The sequence below is a fragment of the Tursiops truncatus genome, chromosome 10, assembly GCF_011762595.2.
Source record: "Tursiops truncatus isolate mTurTru1 chromosome 10, mTurTru1.mat.Y, whole genome shotgun sequence".
In the NCBI taxonomy this organism is placed as follows: Eukaryota; Metazoa; Chordata; class Mammalia; order Artiodactyla; family Delphinidae; genus Tursiops; species Tursiops truncatus.
The window spans coordinates 67,153,716-67,168,903 of record NC_047043.1 but is presented as its reverse complement, the minus strand read 5'-3'; the positions used below and the strand labels follow the sequence as shown (position 1 = coordinate 67,168,903).

General features: G+C 40.4%; 1 protein-coding gene across 5 annotated transcripts in view; it reads left to right on the top strand.

Moving 5' to 3' along the window:
• SFMBT1 (Scm like with four mbt domains 1) overlaps positions 1 to 15,188 on the top strand; it is a 132,424-nt gene that overhangs the window by 104,728 nt on the left and 12,508 nt on the right. For all 5 annotated transcript variants that reach the window (XM_019947631.3, XM_019947628.3, XM_073811222.1 and 2 more), the window contains 8 exons: positions 2,088 to 2,170; positions 4,526 to 4,652; positions 5,714 to 5,827; positions 7,796 to 7,838; positions 10,024 to 10,088; positions 12,305 to 12,444; positions 13,194 to 13,303; positions 14,381 to 14,556. In XM_019947631.3, coding sequence (XP_019803190.1) covers positions 2,088 to 2,170; positions 4,526 to 4,652; positions 5,714 to 5,827; positions 7,796 to 7,838; positions 10,024 to 10,088; positions 12,305 to 12,444; positions 13,194 to 13,303; positions 14,381 to 14,556 — 858 coding nt within the window. The remainder of the gene's footprint in view (positions 1 to 2,087; positions 2,171 to 4,525; positions 4,653 to 5,713; positions 5,828 to 7,795; positions 7,839 to 10,023; positions 10,089 to 12,304; positions 12,445 to 13,193; positions 13,304 to 14,380; positions 14,557 to 15,188) is intronic.

Sequence of the window (15,188 nt, the reverse complement as noted above, 5' to 3'; positions counted from 1 at the left end):
TAAGGAGCCCGCCTGCCACAACTAAGACAGGTGCAACCAAATAAATATTTTTAAAAAAAACAGAAAACTAGGGCTTCCCTGGTGGCGCAGTGGTTGAGAGTCCGCCTGCCGATGCAGGGTACACGGGTTTGTGCCCCGGTCTGGGAAAATCCCACATACCGCAGAGCGGCTAGGCCCGTGAGCCATGGCCGCTGAGCCTGCGCGTCCGGAGCCTATGCTCCGCAACGGGAGAGGCCACAACAGTGAGAGGCCCGCATACTGAAAAAAAAAAAAAAAAAAGAAAAGAAACCTAGTAAATAAAGTATGTCCTACTACCTTGATAAATATCTTCATAACATCCTGGGGTTCCATGCAGCTTCCTTAGTTCATTCCATCTGTGTCTGCTGGGAGGCAACAGGGGTGAGGGTAGGATGCAATGAGTGTTGGGAGCTGATTTATGAGAAGAGGCCTTAGAGCCAGAGTTAGGAGGTAGATTACTGATTTTTAGGTTTCTGGGCCTCCTCTTAGAGGGAGACTCTTTGGACCTCAGAGGGAGATTTATGGTCAAAAGTAGAACTCAGGCTGTAAGTAGGAAGGTAGCAACTCATTTTCCTCATGTTTGCAACTTTGCAAAATTTAATCTTTGACCCTTTAATCAAGGTTACTAAATATGACTTATTTGAGCTGAAATTTTAGGTATTTTTTTAACTTAGAGTATCTGGAAGTGTAAGGTGTTTATCTGATTTTTATGTCAGCAAATCAGATTATTTGACTGGCCGTGTATATACTTTATTGGTAAGCTCTTAGTAAAACATAGCTTCACTTTCTAAATGGTGATTGCTGGAACACTGGGCTGGAAGTGCTCTTTTCTGTTAATAAGAGTCACAGACTCTGAACCTTTGTCTTCCGTTCAGCCTTCATTCATCCATCAAACATTTTGTGGAATGTTTGCTTTGAGCCAGGCATTGGACTAGTCACGGGGGAAGCAAAAGTGAGAATGGCAGTTCCTTCAATGAGTAAATAGGGGAAAACCGTAACAACCCCCCAGGTTCTCCCTCATCAGTGAACAGACAGTGGGAGTGCCTGCCTGGTGGTGATGGTTGGGGGGACATACCTACAGGAGCAAGTTCTTGCTTTGCAGGAATGCTCTGAACATCCCAAGTTCCTTATCCTGCCTGCTGCCATTACATGAGAAGAAAAAAAAAATTAAAGATATCACCTCTCTCAGCATTGTTGTAGACAACTCAGCTGTCTTTGTAAATATCAGTAGAAGGAAAGTAGTAGATTATGTAATTAAAAATGGTAGTTAATTTACTGTCAGGAATTGAGGGGGAGGCAGAGAGAACATGGTGCCACTCTGAGGTGGGCAGAGGAGGTGACTGCATGGGCTGTTTGGCTGTAGGCTGGTGTGCTCTTGAGTAGCTTGCTCTGTGCCTGTGGTAAATTGAGCTCTGGGGAGTGGAGGTGAGCTCAGACACGGCGGGGCAGCCAGACTCAGTCCAGCTCCTTGCACAGAGCCGGTGCCATCAGGGTGTCAGGTTAGAAGGGCTTCTGCCAAGAACCTGTAGGCTTAAGCGGGGAATTAAGCTCAGCTTTTTTCCTGAAATGAATTCATGATTCAGCTTATAGAGCACTGAGATTCTATAGAACACGAATCTGAAACCTGTGCTGGGAATATTAGTAGTTGCTAAGACATGTTTAAGGGAATAGCTTTACGAAAGAAAAAAGTCTTCACCGATTAGATAGTGCTGTAGGTTGCTCTTTTCCTTTAGACCCTGGGTCTCTCTCCTTTAGAGGTGGGATTTATTAGCACAAATCAAATTCAGTCATAACTGTCTTAAATTCTTTTGGTAAATTGTCAGCAACTAATCATATAAAATATTGTTCAAATAAATGCCTAATTTGAAGTGTGAGTTTAAAAATTTATCCAGAGTTGCTCTATTTTATAAAATTAATACTTTGGATTTAATAGGGTGTTATTTCCCCTCTCTAAAATGATCGAAGTCCTCAAATTAGCAAAATTAGAAGTTGTGGGTGGACACCTGGCAGAGTGGCAAAGCCAGGCAGGCATGTGAGGTGTGAATCATTGCTCTTTTGTCCCTACCTAGGCTACCCAGGCCAGGACTTTGATTGGGCCGACTACCTCAAACAGTGTGGTGCTGAAGCTGCTCCCCAGAGGTGCTTCCCTCCGGTGAGAATCCTGTCCCCTCAGGGCCACTGCTTCGGGGCTGCTGGGGACTGCTGTGCTTCCCTTGCTGTAATGATGTTTACTCTGAAGCCAGTTCTCTCATGCAACCCCAAAACGCCTCTCGTTGATTGTAATAAAATGGTCCAAGGAAAATTTCATTTGCTGCGGAAGTTAATTTGTTAATTTAATTAGCTTAACAGTTTATCAATTTGGTTTTTTTTATTAGCTGAAATCATGTGAATTTAAAATTTTAGTTTATGATTAGTTTTGATGGTCCATTAATATGAAAAAATGATGAAATATTAAGGAGAGAAAATTATTAAACTTATTTATGGTTTACAGAGCCAAACAGCAGTAAAAAGCTTAGAACGTAAAACAACAGTTTCCTGCTCTGTCCCTTTCCATGGCTTCCCTTCCCAGAAGTATTCACTTCCTATTCTTCTCACTGTTTGTTTTTCTCATATTTATACTTCCTCACTTATAATTCGCGGCTATCTTTTGAGTTAATTTTAGATGTGTCTCTCAATTCTGTATTACAGTAAGTGAGTAATCTAGCTATTTTACCTTACCTTTCTCCTCTGTCTTACCTATCTGCTCTTCCTATTAGAGTGATATTACAATTCTCGGTTAAGTCTGAATTTGAGTATTTACATTATCATGGGCATTTAGGTGTTACTCACAGATTAGCAGTATAGTATTTTACGATTATTTTCTTCTTTTATTTGTCCTCAAGTTAATAATTGCCTTGTTTTTCATAGCCTAGTTTTCTTTGCTTATAATACTAGTTCTTCCCACACCTTCCAGTAGATTCTCAAAACTATTAGCGTATCAGGAAATCTGTCATGTCTAATATATATTTTTTAGAGACACCCCTCTTAGCAACCTCTTTTTAGACAGGTTACTGTCTTGGCTTGCCATGTAGTTTTAATTCTGGAAACTGCTCTGCTGTGTCACCCAAGGAATTGCCTCTCCTTCTTCTTAGGACTTGGGATTCCTGTTTTATATATCTCATGGCCTCTTCTTTTTTGGTTTACTCCCTTGTTTTGATGGAGCCTGTCTCTCAGTAGCTTCCTGAAATGGGATGCAAGAGATGTAAGTGTTAGTAGACTTTTGGTGTTTGAAAATATGTTCACTCTACTAACTTGACTGATCGTTTGGCTCAATGTGGAATTTTAGAATGCAAGTTATTTCACTTTAGAATTTTGAAAACCTCAGTTGTTTTCTACTTATAGTGTTGGTATTGAGAAGTTGAAAGCCATTCTTATTCTTGATCTTTCATATATGACCTGCCCTTTTCTCTATCCCTGGAAAGTTATAGAATCTCTTTTGTCACTCCCTTTCAGTGTCAAGCTATGGCTTGGCCTGTCTTCACCCATGTGCTGGGTCGTGGAGAGCACATTCTCTCTGGAAACTTGCGCCTCTCTGTGCTGGGAAGTTCCCTTGGATCTCTTCTTTGATTTCCTTTTCTTTTTCTCTCTTCTCCTTCGGGAATTCTCATTTTGGTGGCCCTCTGGACCAGGCCTCCAATTTTGCCGCACCCTCCCCACCCCCACCGCTTTTCCTGTTTCTTAGGGGTTTTTTTTTTGCTTTGCTTGCTGGAAGATTTCCTAAACTTTATCTTTCAACCCTTATTTTGAGTTTTTAATTTTTGATATCACATTTTTACTTTTTAAAAACTATTTCTGAATATTTTTAATAACATACTGTTCTTATTTTAAAGATGCAATAGTTTTTCTCATCTTTCAGAGGATGTTAATTACCCCCACCTTTTGTGAGTTTTCTTCTTACATAATCTGTTTTCTCCAAGTTGCTTGTTTTGTCTGTTTTGGTCTCTAGTTTTCATATGTTTAGATATCTGGTAATTCCTTGGTGGAATTTGCTTGCTTATATTTAAGAAATGGGAGACTAAAAGAAAAAGCTGATTGGAAGCTCTGAGCATGTGGGTGGGGCTTGTCAACCTTGAACTTCCCTATTGGGTAAGATCTGTCTGGCCATTTGTTGGGGAAACCTAAATCCATGTCTTTATGTGTTCCTTCTTGTGCTTCATATTGCCACAAGAAGTCTCTTCCATTTGCTCGCATGGAGGGTAGTAGCAGGGACTGGGTCTCAGCATTCCACATGCTAATCTCTGTTCTGGACAGCATGCATGCCCTCAATAGTTCCTGTGTCCTCCTGCCCAGGGATCTGTTGTTTTACCCTCTGGAGGATAAATCTTATCTTCTGTAGGGAGGGAAAGGGACAGTTACCCTGGGGTGTGGAATGGAGGAGTTGCTCTAGGATTAACTGTTACTTGGAAAGTTCTCTCAGATGAGCACGTGAGTTAATACTGAGTATGTATTTGATTAATTTATCTTCTAGTCAATTTCTGAGCATGAATTTAAGGAGAACATGAAGCTTGAGGCAGTGAACCCTCTTCTCCCTGAAGAAGTGTGCGTTGCCACCATTACTGCAGTGAGAGGCTCCTACCTGTGGCTCCAGTTGGAGGGTAAGCGTCAACACCCCTGAGAAGCCTTCGTCTGACCACTCTTCTTTGCCTTCCTGTTTACCCCTGTAATGTGGCTTGTTAAACTTAATTGATTAGCTAAATAGGGGTCTTGTTCAGAGACTTCTAATTTGTAATGTAAGACTCTGAGCTAAAAATTCATCCTCCTGTCCTTGACCTTCAAATTTTAGGAAATGAATATGAATAAAAGCCTTCACTTATATGGCCCCCTGTTTTCTTGAACGGGAAAATACAAGTTAAATAGCATATATTTTGATGTGACCAAAATACTTGAGCATGAGCATTAGTAACTAGCTTATTCAAGAGATTATATTTTGGTTGCCCCCAACCAGTAGAACCAAAAAGTATGTAAAATTGAAAAGATATATTATGCTAAAAGTAATATTCAGTGATGGGACAGGTTTGTGGACAGAAAGTAGTATGTGAGTACTCAGCACTACAGCTAACTATGCCTGGGTTTCTTTTTTTTCACTGCTGAGTAGTCAGACTCGGTCCTTACTGTTGTTCCCGGTTTGTAGAATTGGCCTTTAACATAGGTGTCAAGGACAGTATTGGCTGTACATGTTTATGCAACCCCTGCTGAGCAACTTTGTTTACATCACTTTCTGACTTGAGCCCACCAGTCTAACTTCTGGCTTGTTTCTGAGTACCAGAAGTAATGTTTTTATTGAGTAGAACTATAACGTTTGCCTTTTATTTTCCAGTTATTTCGTGGAATTGACGACCATATTTGTCAACCATCTGAATGATATTACTGGTAGTTCTAGGTGCTTATTTGCTGTTCCCTAACTAAGGGTCACCCTGTACATTGACTACCTGTTTTGGTCTTTATACAGTTACGCTTGGGGGACAGTTTGCTTTTTCTCTTAATGTTTGTCACACATGAAAAAGTATGACTTCTGTGTAAAGGGAACTTGCTTAAGAGACTTTGTGTCTGTATTATTGCAACAGTAGAACACTGTCTACTAGAACATTGTCTAGAAAGTAGTTTATGAAGAAAGCTATTTAATAGTCTTTAAAAAATTTTTTTTAAATCTAAACAGGTTCTAAGAAACCCATACCTGAATTTATTGTGAATGTGGAATCCATGGATATATTTCCTTTGGGCTGGTGTGAAACCAATGGCCATCCCCTCAGCACTCCTCGCCGAGCACGAGGTAGCTGTCTATTTCTGGGTCAAAGGATTGATTGTTAAATAATTTGCTGTGTGGCTGTTACCAAGTAGGATGAATCTGGACATTTCAGAGAAAAATAAAATGATATTCTGGTTATCTGTTTCTGCATAGGAAATCATTCATTGCAACAAAACATTTATTATCTCACATTTTCTGTAGGTCAGGAATCTGACTAGACTTAGCTGGGACCTCTGGATCCGAGTCTCTGGTGAGGCTGCATTCAGGGCCTCAGCAGGGCTCTTGTCATCTCAAGGCCCAACTGGGGGAGGATCTGCTCCCAAGTTTACTCAGATGGCTGTGGGCAGGAATTCATTTCCTTGTGGGCTGTTGGACTGAGGGCCTCAGTTCCTTGTTGACTGTCAGTTGGAGGCTTCCCTCAGTTTCTTGTCATGTGGGCCACTTTGTGGGGGAGCTCATAGCACAGGAGTTGGCTTCCATCAGAGCCAGCAAGCAAGAGAGTAAGAGATTGAGCAAGACACAAGTTCCCATGTTTTGTGACCTAATCTTAAAGTGACGCCCCCCAACTTTAAAAACAGCTTTATTGAGAGATATTTATATACCATAAAATTTGCTCCTTTAAAGTACAGTTGACCCTTGAACAATGTGGGTTTGAACTGTGTGGGTCTACTTGTATGTGGATTTGTTTCAATAAATATGTACTACAGTACTACATGACCCCTGGATGGTTGAATCCGCGGATGCAGAACTGCACATACGGAGGGTGGAATGTAAAGTTATACATGGATCTTCGATTGCTTGGGGGTTGGCATTGTTCAAGGGTCACCTATATTTAAAACCTAGTTCTGAGGGCTTCCCTGGTGGCGCAGTGGTTGAGAGTCCACCTGCCGATGCACGGGATGCAAGTTCGTGCCCTGGTCCGGGAAGATCCCACATGCCACGGAGCGGCTGGGCCCGTGAGCCATGGCCGCTGAGCCTGCGCGTCCAGAGCCTGTGCTCCGCAACGGGAGAGGCCACAGCAGTGAGAGGCCCGCGTACCGAAAAAAAAGAAAAAAAAACCCAAAAACCTAGTTCTGTGTTTTTTTAACTAGCAAGTACTATAAGTATTACTATGTCTTTATACAGAAACCAAAAATAATATTTTTAAGCCTCCCTGGGACAGCCAACTTCTATGAATATTTTCTGGGGGGAAATAAAATGGTGTAGCTGCTTTGGAAAACAATCTGGCAGTTCCTCGAAGTGTTAAATATAGAGCTATATACTCATGAGAAATGAAAACATATATCCACATAAAAATTTGTACACAAATGTACATAGTGGAACCAATCCAAATGTCCATCAACTGATGCATAGATAAACAAATGTGGTATCTCCACACCATGGAATAGTATTCAGAAATATAAAGGAATGAGGTGTCAGCACACACCACAACTTGCATGAACTCTGAGAACGTTATGCTAAGTAAAAGAAGCCAGTCACAAATCATACATGTTGTATGATTCCATTTATGATTTAACAAGCAAATCTAGAGAGTGGAAAAGTAGATTAGTAGTTACCTAGGGCTCGGGGGTGGTTAAGTGGAGAGGTGATTGCTAAGGAGTACCGAGTCTCTTTTTGAGATGATAAAAATATTCTCAAATTGACTGTGGTAATAATTGCCCAACTATGTGAATACACTAAAGACCAGTGAACTGTGTATGGTTGTCCCTCCATATATGTGGGGGATTGGTTCTGGGACCTGCCATGGATACCAACATCTGCAAATGCACAGGTCCCATGGTTGGCCCTCTGTCTCTGAGGTTTTGTATCTGAGGAATCAACTAACTGCAGACTGTGTAGTACTACAGTATTTACTGTTGAAAAAAATCCACATATACTCAGACCCATGTTGTTCAAAGGCCAGCTGTAAGCTAAAGTTAGCTTAATGCATATATAACTTTTCCTTTGTCTTTTAATTTTTCTTGACATTTATATATTTTTTTCTTTGTACAGTACACAAACAGAGGAAAGTTGCAGTGGTTCAACCAGAAAAACAGTAAGTGATAGTATGTTTGAATAGTTGACATTTGAAAGTTAAATATCTAGAAGAAGAAATAACTATTTGAGAATATATCTCCTCATATATTGTTTTCTCAGATGGAAGCATAATCCTTTAATTCAGCTTTTGATAGTTTATATACTTCTCCTTACAATATGAGCATTTCCTAAAGTGGCATTATATATAAAAGGGTACAATGCATTCTCAAGATGTTCCCCAAATTGAATTTTCTTTGGCTTTTAGACCCTGAAGACATTTGAATAAGAGAGGAAATAGAGTCTCTATGCTGGTATTTGTTAAGGAAAACACAAAATTTTAAATCAGGTTATGATTTGTCACAGTGAAAAGAACTTGAGGAAGAAAACAACAACTCTACAAGAAAAGTCACACTCAGAGGAGTGCTTCTGTCTCCCATTAAGAAGCCCTTTGGGACTTCTCTGGTGGTCCAGTGGTTAAGACTCTGCACTCCCAATGCGAGGGACCCGGTTTCGATCCCTAGTCAGGGAACTAGATCCCACATGCCACAACAAAGATCCCGCACGTGGCAACGAAGATCCCACCTGCTGCAACTAAGACCTAGTGCAGCCAAGTAAATAAACAAATAAATATTTTTAAAAAAAAGCCCTTTGTAGCATTCCTTCATACACACTGTTGAAAAGCAAAGAATTAGTGGTGCCTTTAAAATACAAGGGATTTTGTGTGCATGTGTATTTTTAAAAATTGGGTTTTCAATTCTGTCTTAGCTCAGGCTGCCAGAACAAAATACCAGAGACTGGTGGCTTAAACAACAGAAATGTATTTCTCACAGTTCAGGAGGCTGGAAGTCTAAGATCAGGTACCAGCCTGATTTGGTTCCTGGTCAAGGCTCTCTTCCTAGCTTGCAGATAGCCATCTTCACACTGTGTCCTCACATGGCAGGAGCAAGGAGGAAGGGAGTTCTTTCTTTCTTGTTCTTCTTATGAGGCCACTGATCCTATTGGGTTAGAGCCCCACCCTTATTTATTGCCTAAAAGGCCTATGTCCAAACACACTCACATGGGGTGGGGGTGGAATTAGGGCTTCAACATATGAATTTAAGAGAACACAGTTCAGTCAGTCTGTAGCAAATTCTGTATAATTTATAGCTGCTTTCATGGCTATGTGAGTAATAAAATAATTTCTCTCCAGTTGTGGTGGAGAGAAAGGCTGCAGCATTCTAACCCAGCTAGAGGACTGAGAAAGCAATGACAAAAAAACTGGCTTTGGATTTTTCCTTGACTTAGTCATCGAGACTGATCCAAAGGTTTAGTGAGGAAGTATTCTGAAAAGATAAATTAGCCTTTTTCAGTGATTGCTGCATATGGTGTAATTCTGTTTTTGTAATTTGTCTTTAATTTTGAAACTGATAGAAGGAAACAGACCCTATATAAAAATGCTTCTGTTCTTCATCTATTAAAAAAACAAGTACAGATCTTCCTCGATCTATAATGGGATTATGTCCCAATAAACGCACGTTAAGTTGAAAATATCATAAGTTGAAAGTGCATTTAACACACCTAGCCTACCAAACATCGTAGCTTAGCCTACCTTAAATGTGCTCAGGACACTTACACATTAACCTTCAGTTGGGCAAAATCATCTACCACAAAGAATACTCACGTGATTTATTGACTACTGTATTGAAAGCAGAAAACAGAAAGGTTGTAAGTGTATTGATTGTTTACCCTGTGATCTCCTGCCTGACTGGGTTGCTGCCCAGGAACATGGATTGTACCGCATATCACTAGCCAGGGAAAAGATCAAAATTCAAAGTATGGTTTCTGCTGAATGCATATTGCTCCTGCACCATCTTTAAGTGGAAATATCGTTAAGTAGAACCACTGTAAATTGGGGACCATCTGTAGTTTACTTGCAGTTTAAGAATCCAACAAGGAATTCTATAATTTGTTGCTCACATGAATGCAAGTTCATTGGAACATGCAGTATCACAGTACTGTCTACAGACTGTTGTCCCCTTAGAACATGTCCATGGTTTTTAAAACAATTGCTGTTTCTAAAAAAAGTACAATTGAGGAAGCACCTTTTGTTACCAGTTTTGCAATCTGCCACATTTGTTTTCTTCTTAGATTTGAAGGAAACTAATCCTCACATTTTACTGACCTTAGGAATTATCTCATTATTTTGTTGTGTTTTCTTGATGCAGAATACCATCCTCAAGGACTGTCCATGAGGGTCTGAAGAATCAGGAGCTGAGCTCCACAGACTCAGGTATAAGTGCATGCAATCTTAGGGAAAAGACAACCTTTAGCTTCTTTTAATGGACTATATCTAAAAATAACTTATTAAACAATACCTTTGATTTATGGGTTGTAGCTTTATAGAGGGGTCTCTTAATTGTGATTTTAAAGAGTTATAATTGTCTAAGATATATTTAGTTTAATAATTATCTTCAGGCTGGTATTTCTGTCCATTATAAATGGACATTATAATATTTTAGCCATTATTTACTGATCACTTGTCAGTGTTAAAGGCTCTGGAGGTCAATATATCATCCCTGAGTTTAAATAAAGAAACTTAGGCTTTTCAGATCGTGCTCTTTTTTTAAACTGGGTGGTTAAGAGATAGATATTTATTCTTCTTTAAACCCTTTTTATGATATACATACTTTGTATATATATTTTGCAATTAAAAAAAAAAAAAAAAAACACTGAAAAACAGATTGTTCCAGAGGCAATGCCTGATAAATTAGACAAGGATCCTTGCTGGAGGCCCAAGCCTTTTGACCAGGGCTCCTTGGAACTACTCTTGACACCACTTTGCTGGTTGTATAATGCTTAGCATCTTGGCTCTGTGTGTTTTAGCACAGATTAGGCATTTGGGTGGTATTTAGTAAATGCCTAGAAAAGAAAGGAAACCAAAGCTCAAAGAGGTCACACAGCTTACAGTAGAAGGGTCAGAAATGGAACTCAAATTTTTCTCAAGTTCAAAACCTGCACTTTTTTCTCTTCTACCCACTGCCTTTTCATAACATCATTTATACATAGAGGATCAGGGCTGCATGACTCCTTATTTTTGACATGTTACTGAACGTTCTAATACCTACTAAAACTAAAGAATTAAGACATTAATATCTCATGTGACCACAGCCAAAATATGTTTGCTTTGGGTTTTGTCATATGTCAAGTTACCTTGGAAACAGAGCCTGAGACTCTGATATTTGCATGCAGGAGTTTCATTGGGGAGTGCTTTTTGAAACACTCCTGGGAAGGGTAAAAGATGCAGGACTGGGCAGAGGGAGAAGTTGAGTCACAGTGCAGTTGTAACAGAAGTCTCTTCCAGTCCCACAGGGAGCCTTGGAGCTGGTATAGCCACTGAGTGTCCCTCAGTGGTGTGTCCCTAGAGGTGTGGTGGCCACACCCTTGTACTCCCTCCTTGGTCAGTTATTGGAAGTGAGTTGCTTCTCCCTCCCCACCTCACAAAGGGTGGGACCTTGGGCAAGGTAGCTCTCTCCTACTGAGGGACAGTTCTGGACTGAGAGATATTCCAGGATAGACTCACAACTAAGAGCTGTAAACTCCCAACATTCCCAGCAGCAGGGAGCATCCCCTGAGGGGATCTGGGTGACAGAGTTCAAATGGAGAAGTGGGCACCGACATGCTGACCACTGTGCTAAGACTGGGTTCTTAATTAGAGAATGAACACTATGTACTTCAGGGTGCTATCAACACTGGGCAGTGTACACGCTCGTTTCCTTTTGATTAACAGGGCAGTGTCCATCAGAAGAGCTTTCTTTGCTTTATATGAAAATGGAAAATGTTTTAGTGTCCTTGAATTTTTTTACATTTAGTAGCTGAATTGCCAACTACTCATATGAGGGAATTAAAAAAATCTTATATTGGAGTACAGTATTCATACAGAAAAATAGTTGAAGAGAAGGGTCTCTAGGCCTAGTTATACCCCGTAATACCTAAAGAATTTAGAGATGTGGTCACAGAATGCTTTTATCCCTCTGAGGAATCGCAGTGATGGGTGGGCTCCCACATCACCAAATGCTACCAGCATACTAGTTTGGTAGTTTTAAGGGGACAAACTGTAGTTCTGGGTAATATTCACCATCACTGTCTAGAAATATTCTAGAATTGATTATTGAGTCGTTGATCTTCAGCAATCATCATGAGTTCTTGAAGTAAATCCTCCACTTCCTGTAGTGATAGAAGCGTGGGGCTCTGGAACAATGTTGCATTAACCAGGAGTTAATCTGCAGTAAGGATGTTGTTGATCTCAGCAGAGTGATAGCTCTATAATAGACTTGTTGTAAGTATAAGGTATTTCACACTCAGACAGTATGTTAAACTCCAAAATAAGTTAAGTCCTGACTTTATGTAATGGTGGATATGCTGGGTTTTTTCTTCAGTAATTCAGCTTTGGAAACATAGGGTAGAAAACTATTCTGTTCTGAATATTTGTTTCTCTTCATTTCTCAGTTATGATTAATGGAAAATATTGCTGTCCAAAGATATACTTCAACCACCGTTGCTTCTCAGGGCCATATCTTAACAAAGGAAGGATCGCTGAGCTGCCTCAATGTGTGGGACCCGGGAATTGTGTCCTGGTCCTCAGAGAGGTAAGGTTCCCGCCTGGAGTAGAAGAATTTAAGAAATTTTACAGCAGTCTGGTAGACTCATCCAGACAAGGATCAGCGTGCCGTAGGTGTGACAACTCTAGGTTTTATCAAAAGTGACTCACTTTTCTCATGTATTGGACAGTGAACTAGGCACATAATTATTTTTGCTCCATAGGAAACATTCACCTAAGCAGTTCTTCACGTGGCAGGTTCACCTCTGTCAGTGTAGAAAGGTCTTCTGTCAGAGGCCACGTGAGGACCATGCAGGAGTGAACATGAGAGTAGTCTAAGCCTGAGAGGCTGTGTGGTATTAACCTGGGACCGTGATAGAACTACATACACATCTGCTGGACTTGAGCTTCCCAGGCAGGGTGCTGCACTGTGGGTAAGAGATGTGAGGGTTCCAAACCTATCAGCCCTTAGGGTGGTGAGGCTGTGCCTGGGGAGGCCGGAGCTTCTGTGTGTACCATGACTAGGAAAGGATTTGGAAGCAAATGCTAGAGTAATTTTAAATTTGTGGTGCCTATTTCTTCCTGACCATAATGTTTAGAATATTTAAGAGGGTCTCATTACTGTCTTATTTGCAACTTTGGCCAACTGTCATATCTTCAGTATTATTATTTTGTTAACGTTTGTCAATTAATATGACTAGAATTAATCACCTAGGTGACATTCTAGGGAATAGCAAGGTTCTAATCATCTGCTTTTCTCCTCCCAACCCATATTTCTGCTTTAAAAATGGAGCACAGGTCCTCACTTTACTGATCAATGCAGCCTATAAACCCAGTCGTGTCCTTCGGGAGCTGCAGCTGGACAAAGACTCTGTGTGGCATGGATGTGGGGAAGTCCTCAAGGCCAAGTGAGTAGGCTCCCCTGCCCTTTATTCTTTTTTTTTTTTTTTTTTTTTGGCTGCATTAGGGGTCTTCATTGGCTGCATGCGGGCTTTCTCTAGTTGTGGCTAGCAGGAGCTACTCTTTGTTGCGGTGCGTGGGCTTTGCATCATGGTGGCTTCTCTTGTTGCAGAGCACAGGCTCTAGGCGCACAGGCTTCAGTAGTTGTGGCTTGTGGGCTCAGTAGTTGTGGCTCGCGGGCTCCAGAGCGCAGGCTCAGTAGTTGTGGCACACAGGCTTAGTTGCTCCGAGGCCTATGGGATCTTCCCGGACCAGGGCTTGAACCTGTGTCCCCTGCATTGGCAGGCGGATTCTTAACCACTGTGCCACCAGGGAAGCCCCCCCTGCCCTTTATTCTTAATCATGCTTAACAGGTCACAGAATTGATTCTTCCATGGATAATATTAGGGTACTTACGTTCCCTTGGGCAGGGCTTCTTCAACTATTTGTGGTAAAGGACCACGTTTGTTTTCTTTTTTAAGTTGCTATCCTATTATACTTTTATAAAATATGGTAAAAATGAGTTACAAAAATACGGAATTCAAAAGACATACAATGCAGGAACAGCTTTTTTGTTACTAGATTTAAGAGCCATAGAATTACTTCTGCAAGTTACTGTGAAAGTTTATAAAACATTTGCTCTTGTTTTCTGACCTTATCTTGTCATGGATGGGTAACAGTTGGCAGGTTATATTGGTCCGTGGGCCATACTCGTGGAACCACTACTGTAGGGTCAAGGAAGACTTAATGAAAGTCACTGTTTTTTTAGTGGTTAGTGTAGAAGTTATTTGAAAACCTTAAACATAGGAACAGAAAGCGGGGACCTTACTTTGCTAATTTAAAAAGTCAGCTTTTAGTTGTCATAGCTTACTAGATTATAAATTTAAGTACAATATAAATTCCTCATTGTTTTCAGAGTCCTCAAACTGTAAAGGACATAGAATATTCTAAGAAGCAAAAATATTTTTCAGGTCTGTTAATATACTTGATTTTTCTCTGTAATCACTAGCCCAATAAACTTGGTATCTGATGTCTTCCAATGGCAGATACAAAGGAAAGAGTTACCGAGCTACTGTCGAGATAGTGAAAACAGCAGATCGGGTGACTGAATTCTGCCGGCAAACCTGTATCAAACTGGAGTGCTGTCCTAATCTCTTTGGTCCACGGATGGTTCTGGATAAGTGTTCAGAGAACTGCTCTGTACTTACAAAGACTAAATATAGTGAGTCAAGTTTTTTAAATTTGTTAACTGTAGCAGCTGACCATATCTCATATCCTAGAAGGTTTTTATTTTGCAGACATTCAGATATAGCAGAGGTATGCAAACATTTTCTATAAAGGGCCAGATAATAATATTTTAGGCTACGGGTCATAGGATCTCTTTTGCATATTCTTTTTGTTTTGTTTTAATTTTTTAAAAGAACACTTTTAAAAATGTAAATACTATTTTTAGCTTGTGGGCCATACCAAAACAGGCCATGGGTCACATTTGGCCTACAGGCCCTAGTTTGCCAACCTTTATGTACAGAGTGTATATAAATTAACTGTTGCATCTAATGGGATATGGAATCTGTTTATACAGTCTGCATGTATTTATTACGGGTCCACTGTGTGCTGCCACTGTTCTAGCACTGGGATACAAATGTAAAGAAAAAAATTCCTTTCCTCACTGAGTTTACATCTTAATGTGGGAGATAGATAATAAACAAGTGAACAAATAGAGGGAAGTACTATGGAGAAAAATGAAGCAAAATGAGCAAAGTAGGAGAGTGAGGAAGGCTAGCAGGTGGGGTGCTGTTCATACAGGTGGCCAAGGAAGTGAAGGAAGCAGGAGAGCTAGCTGTGCAGACATTG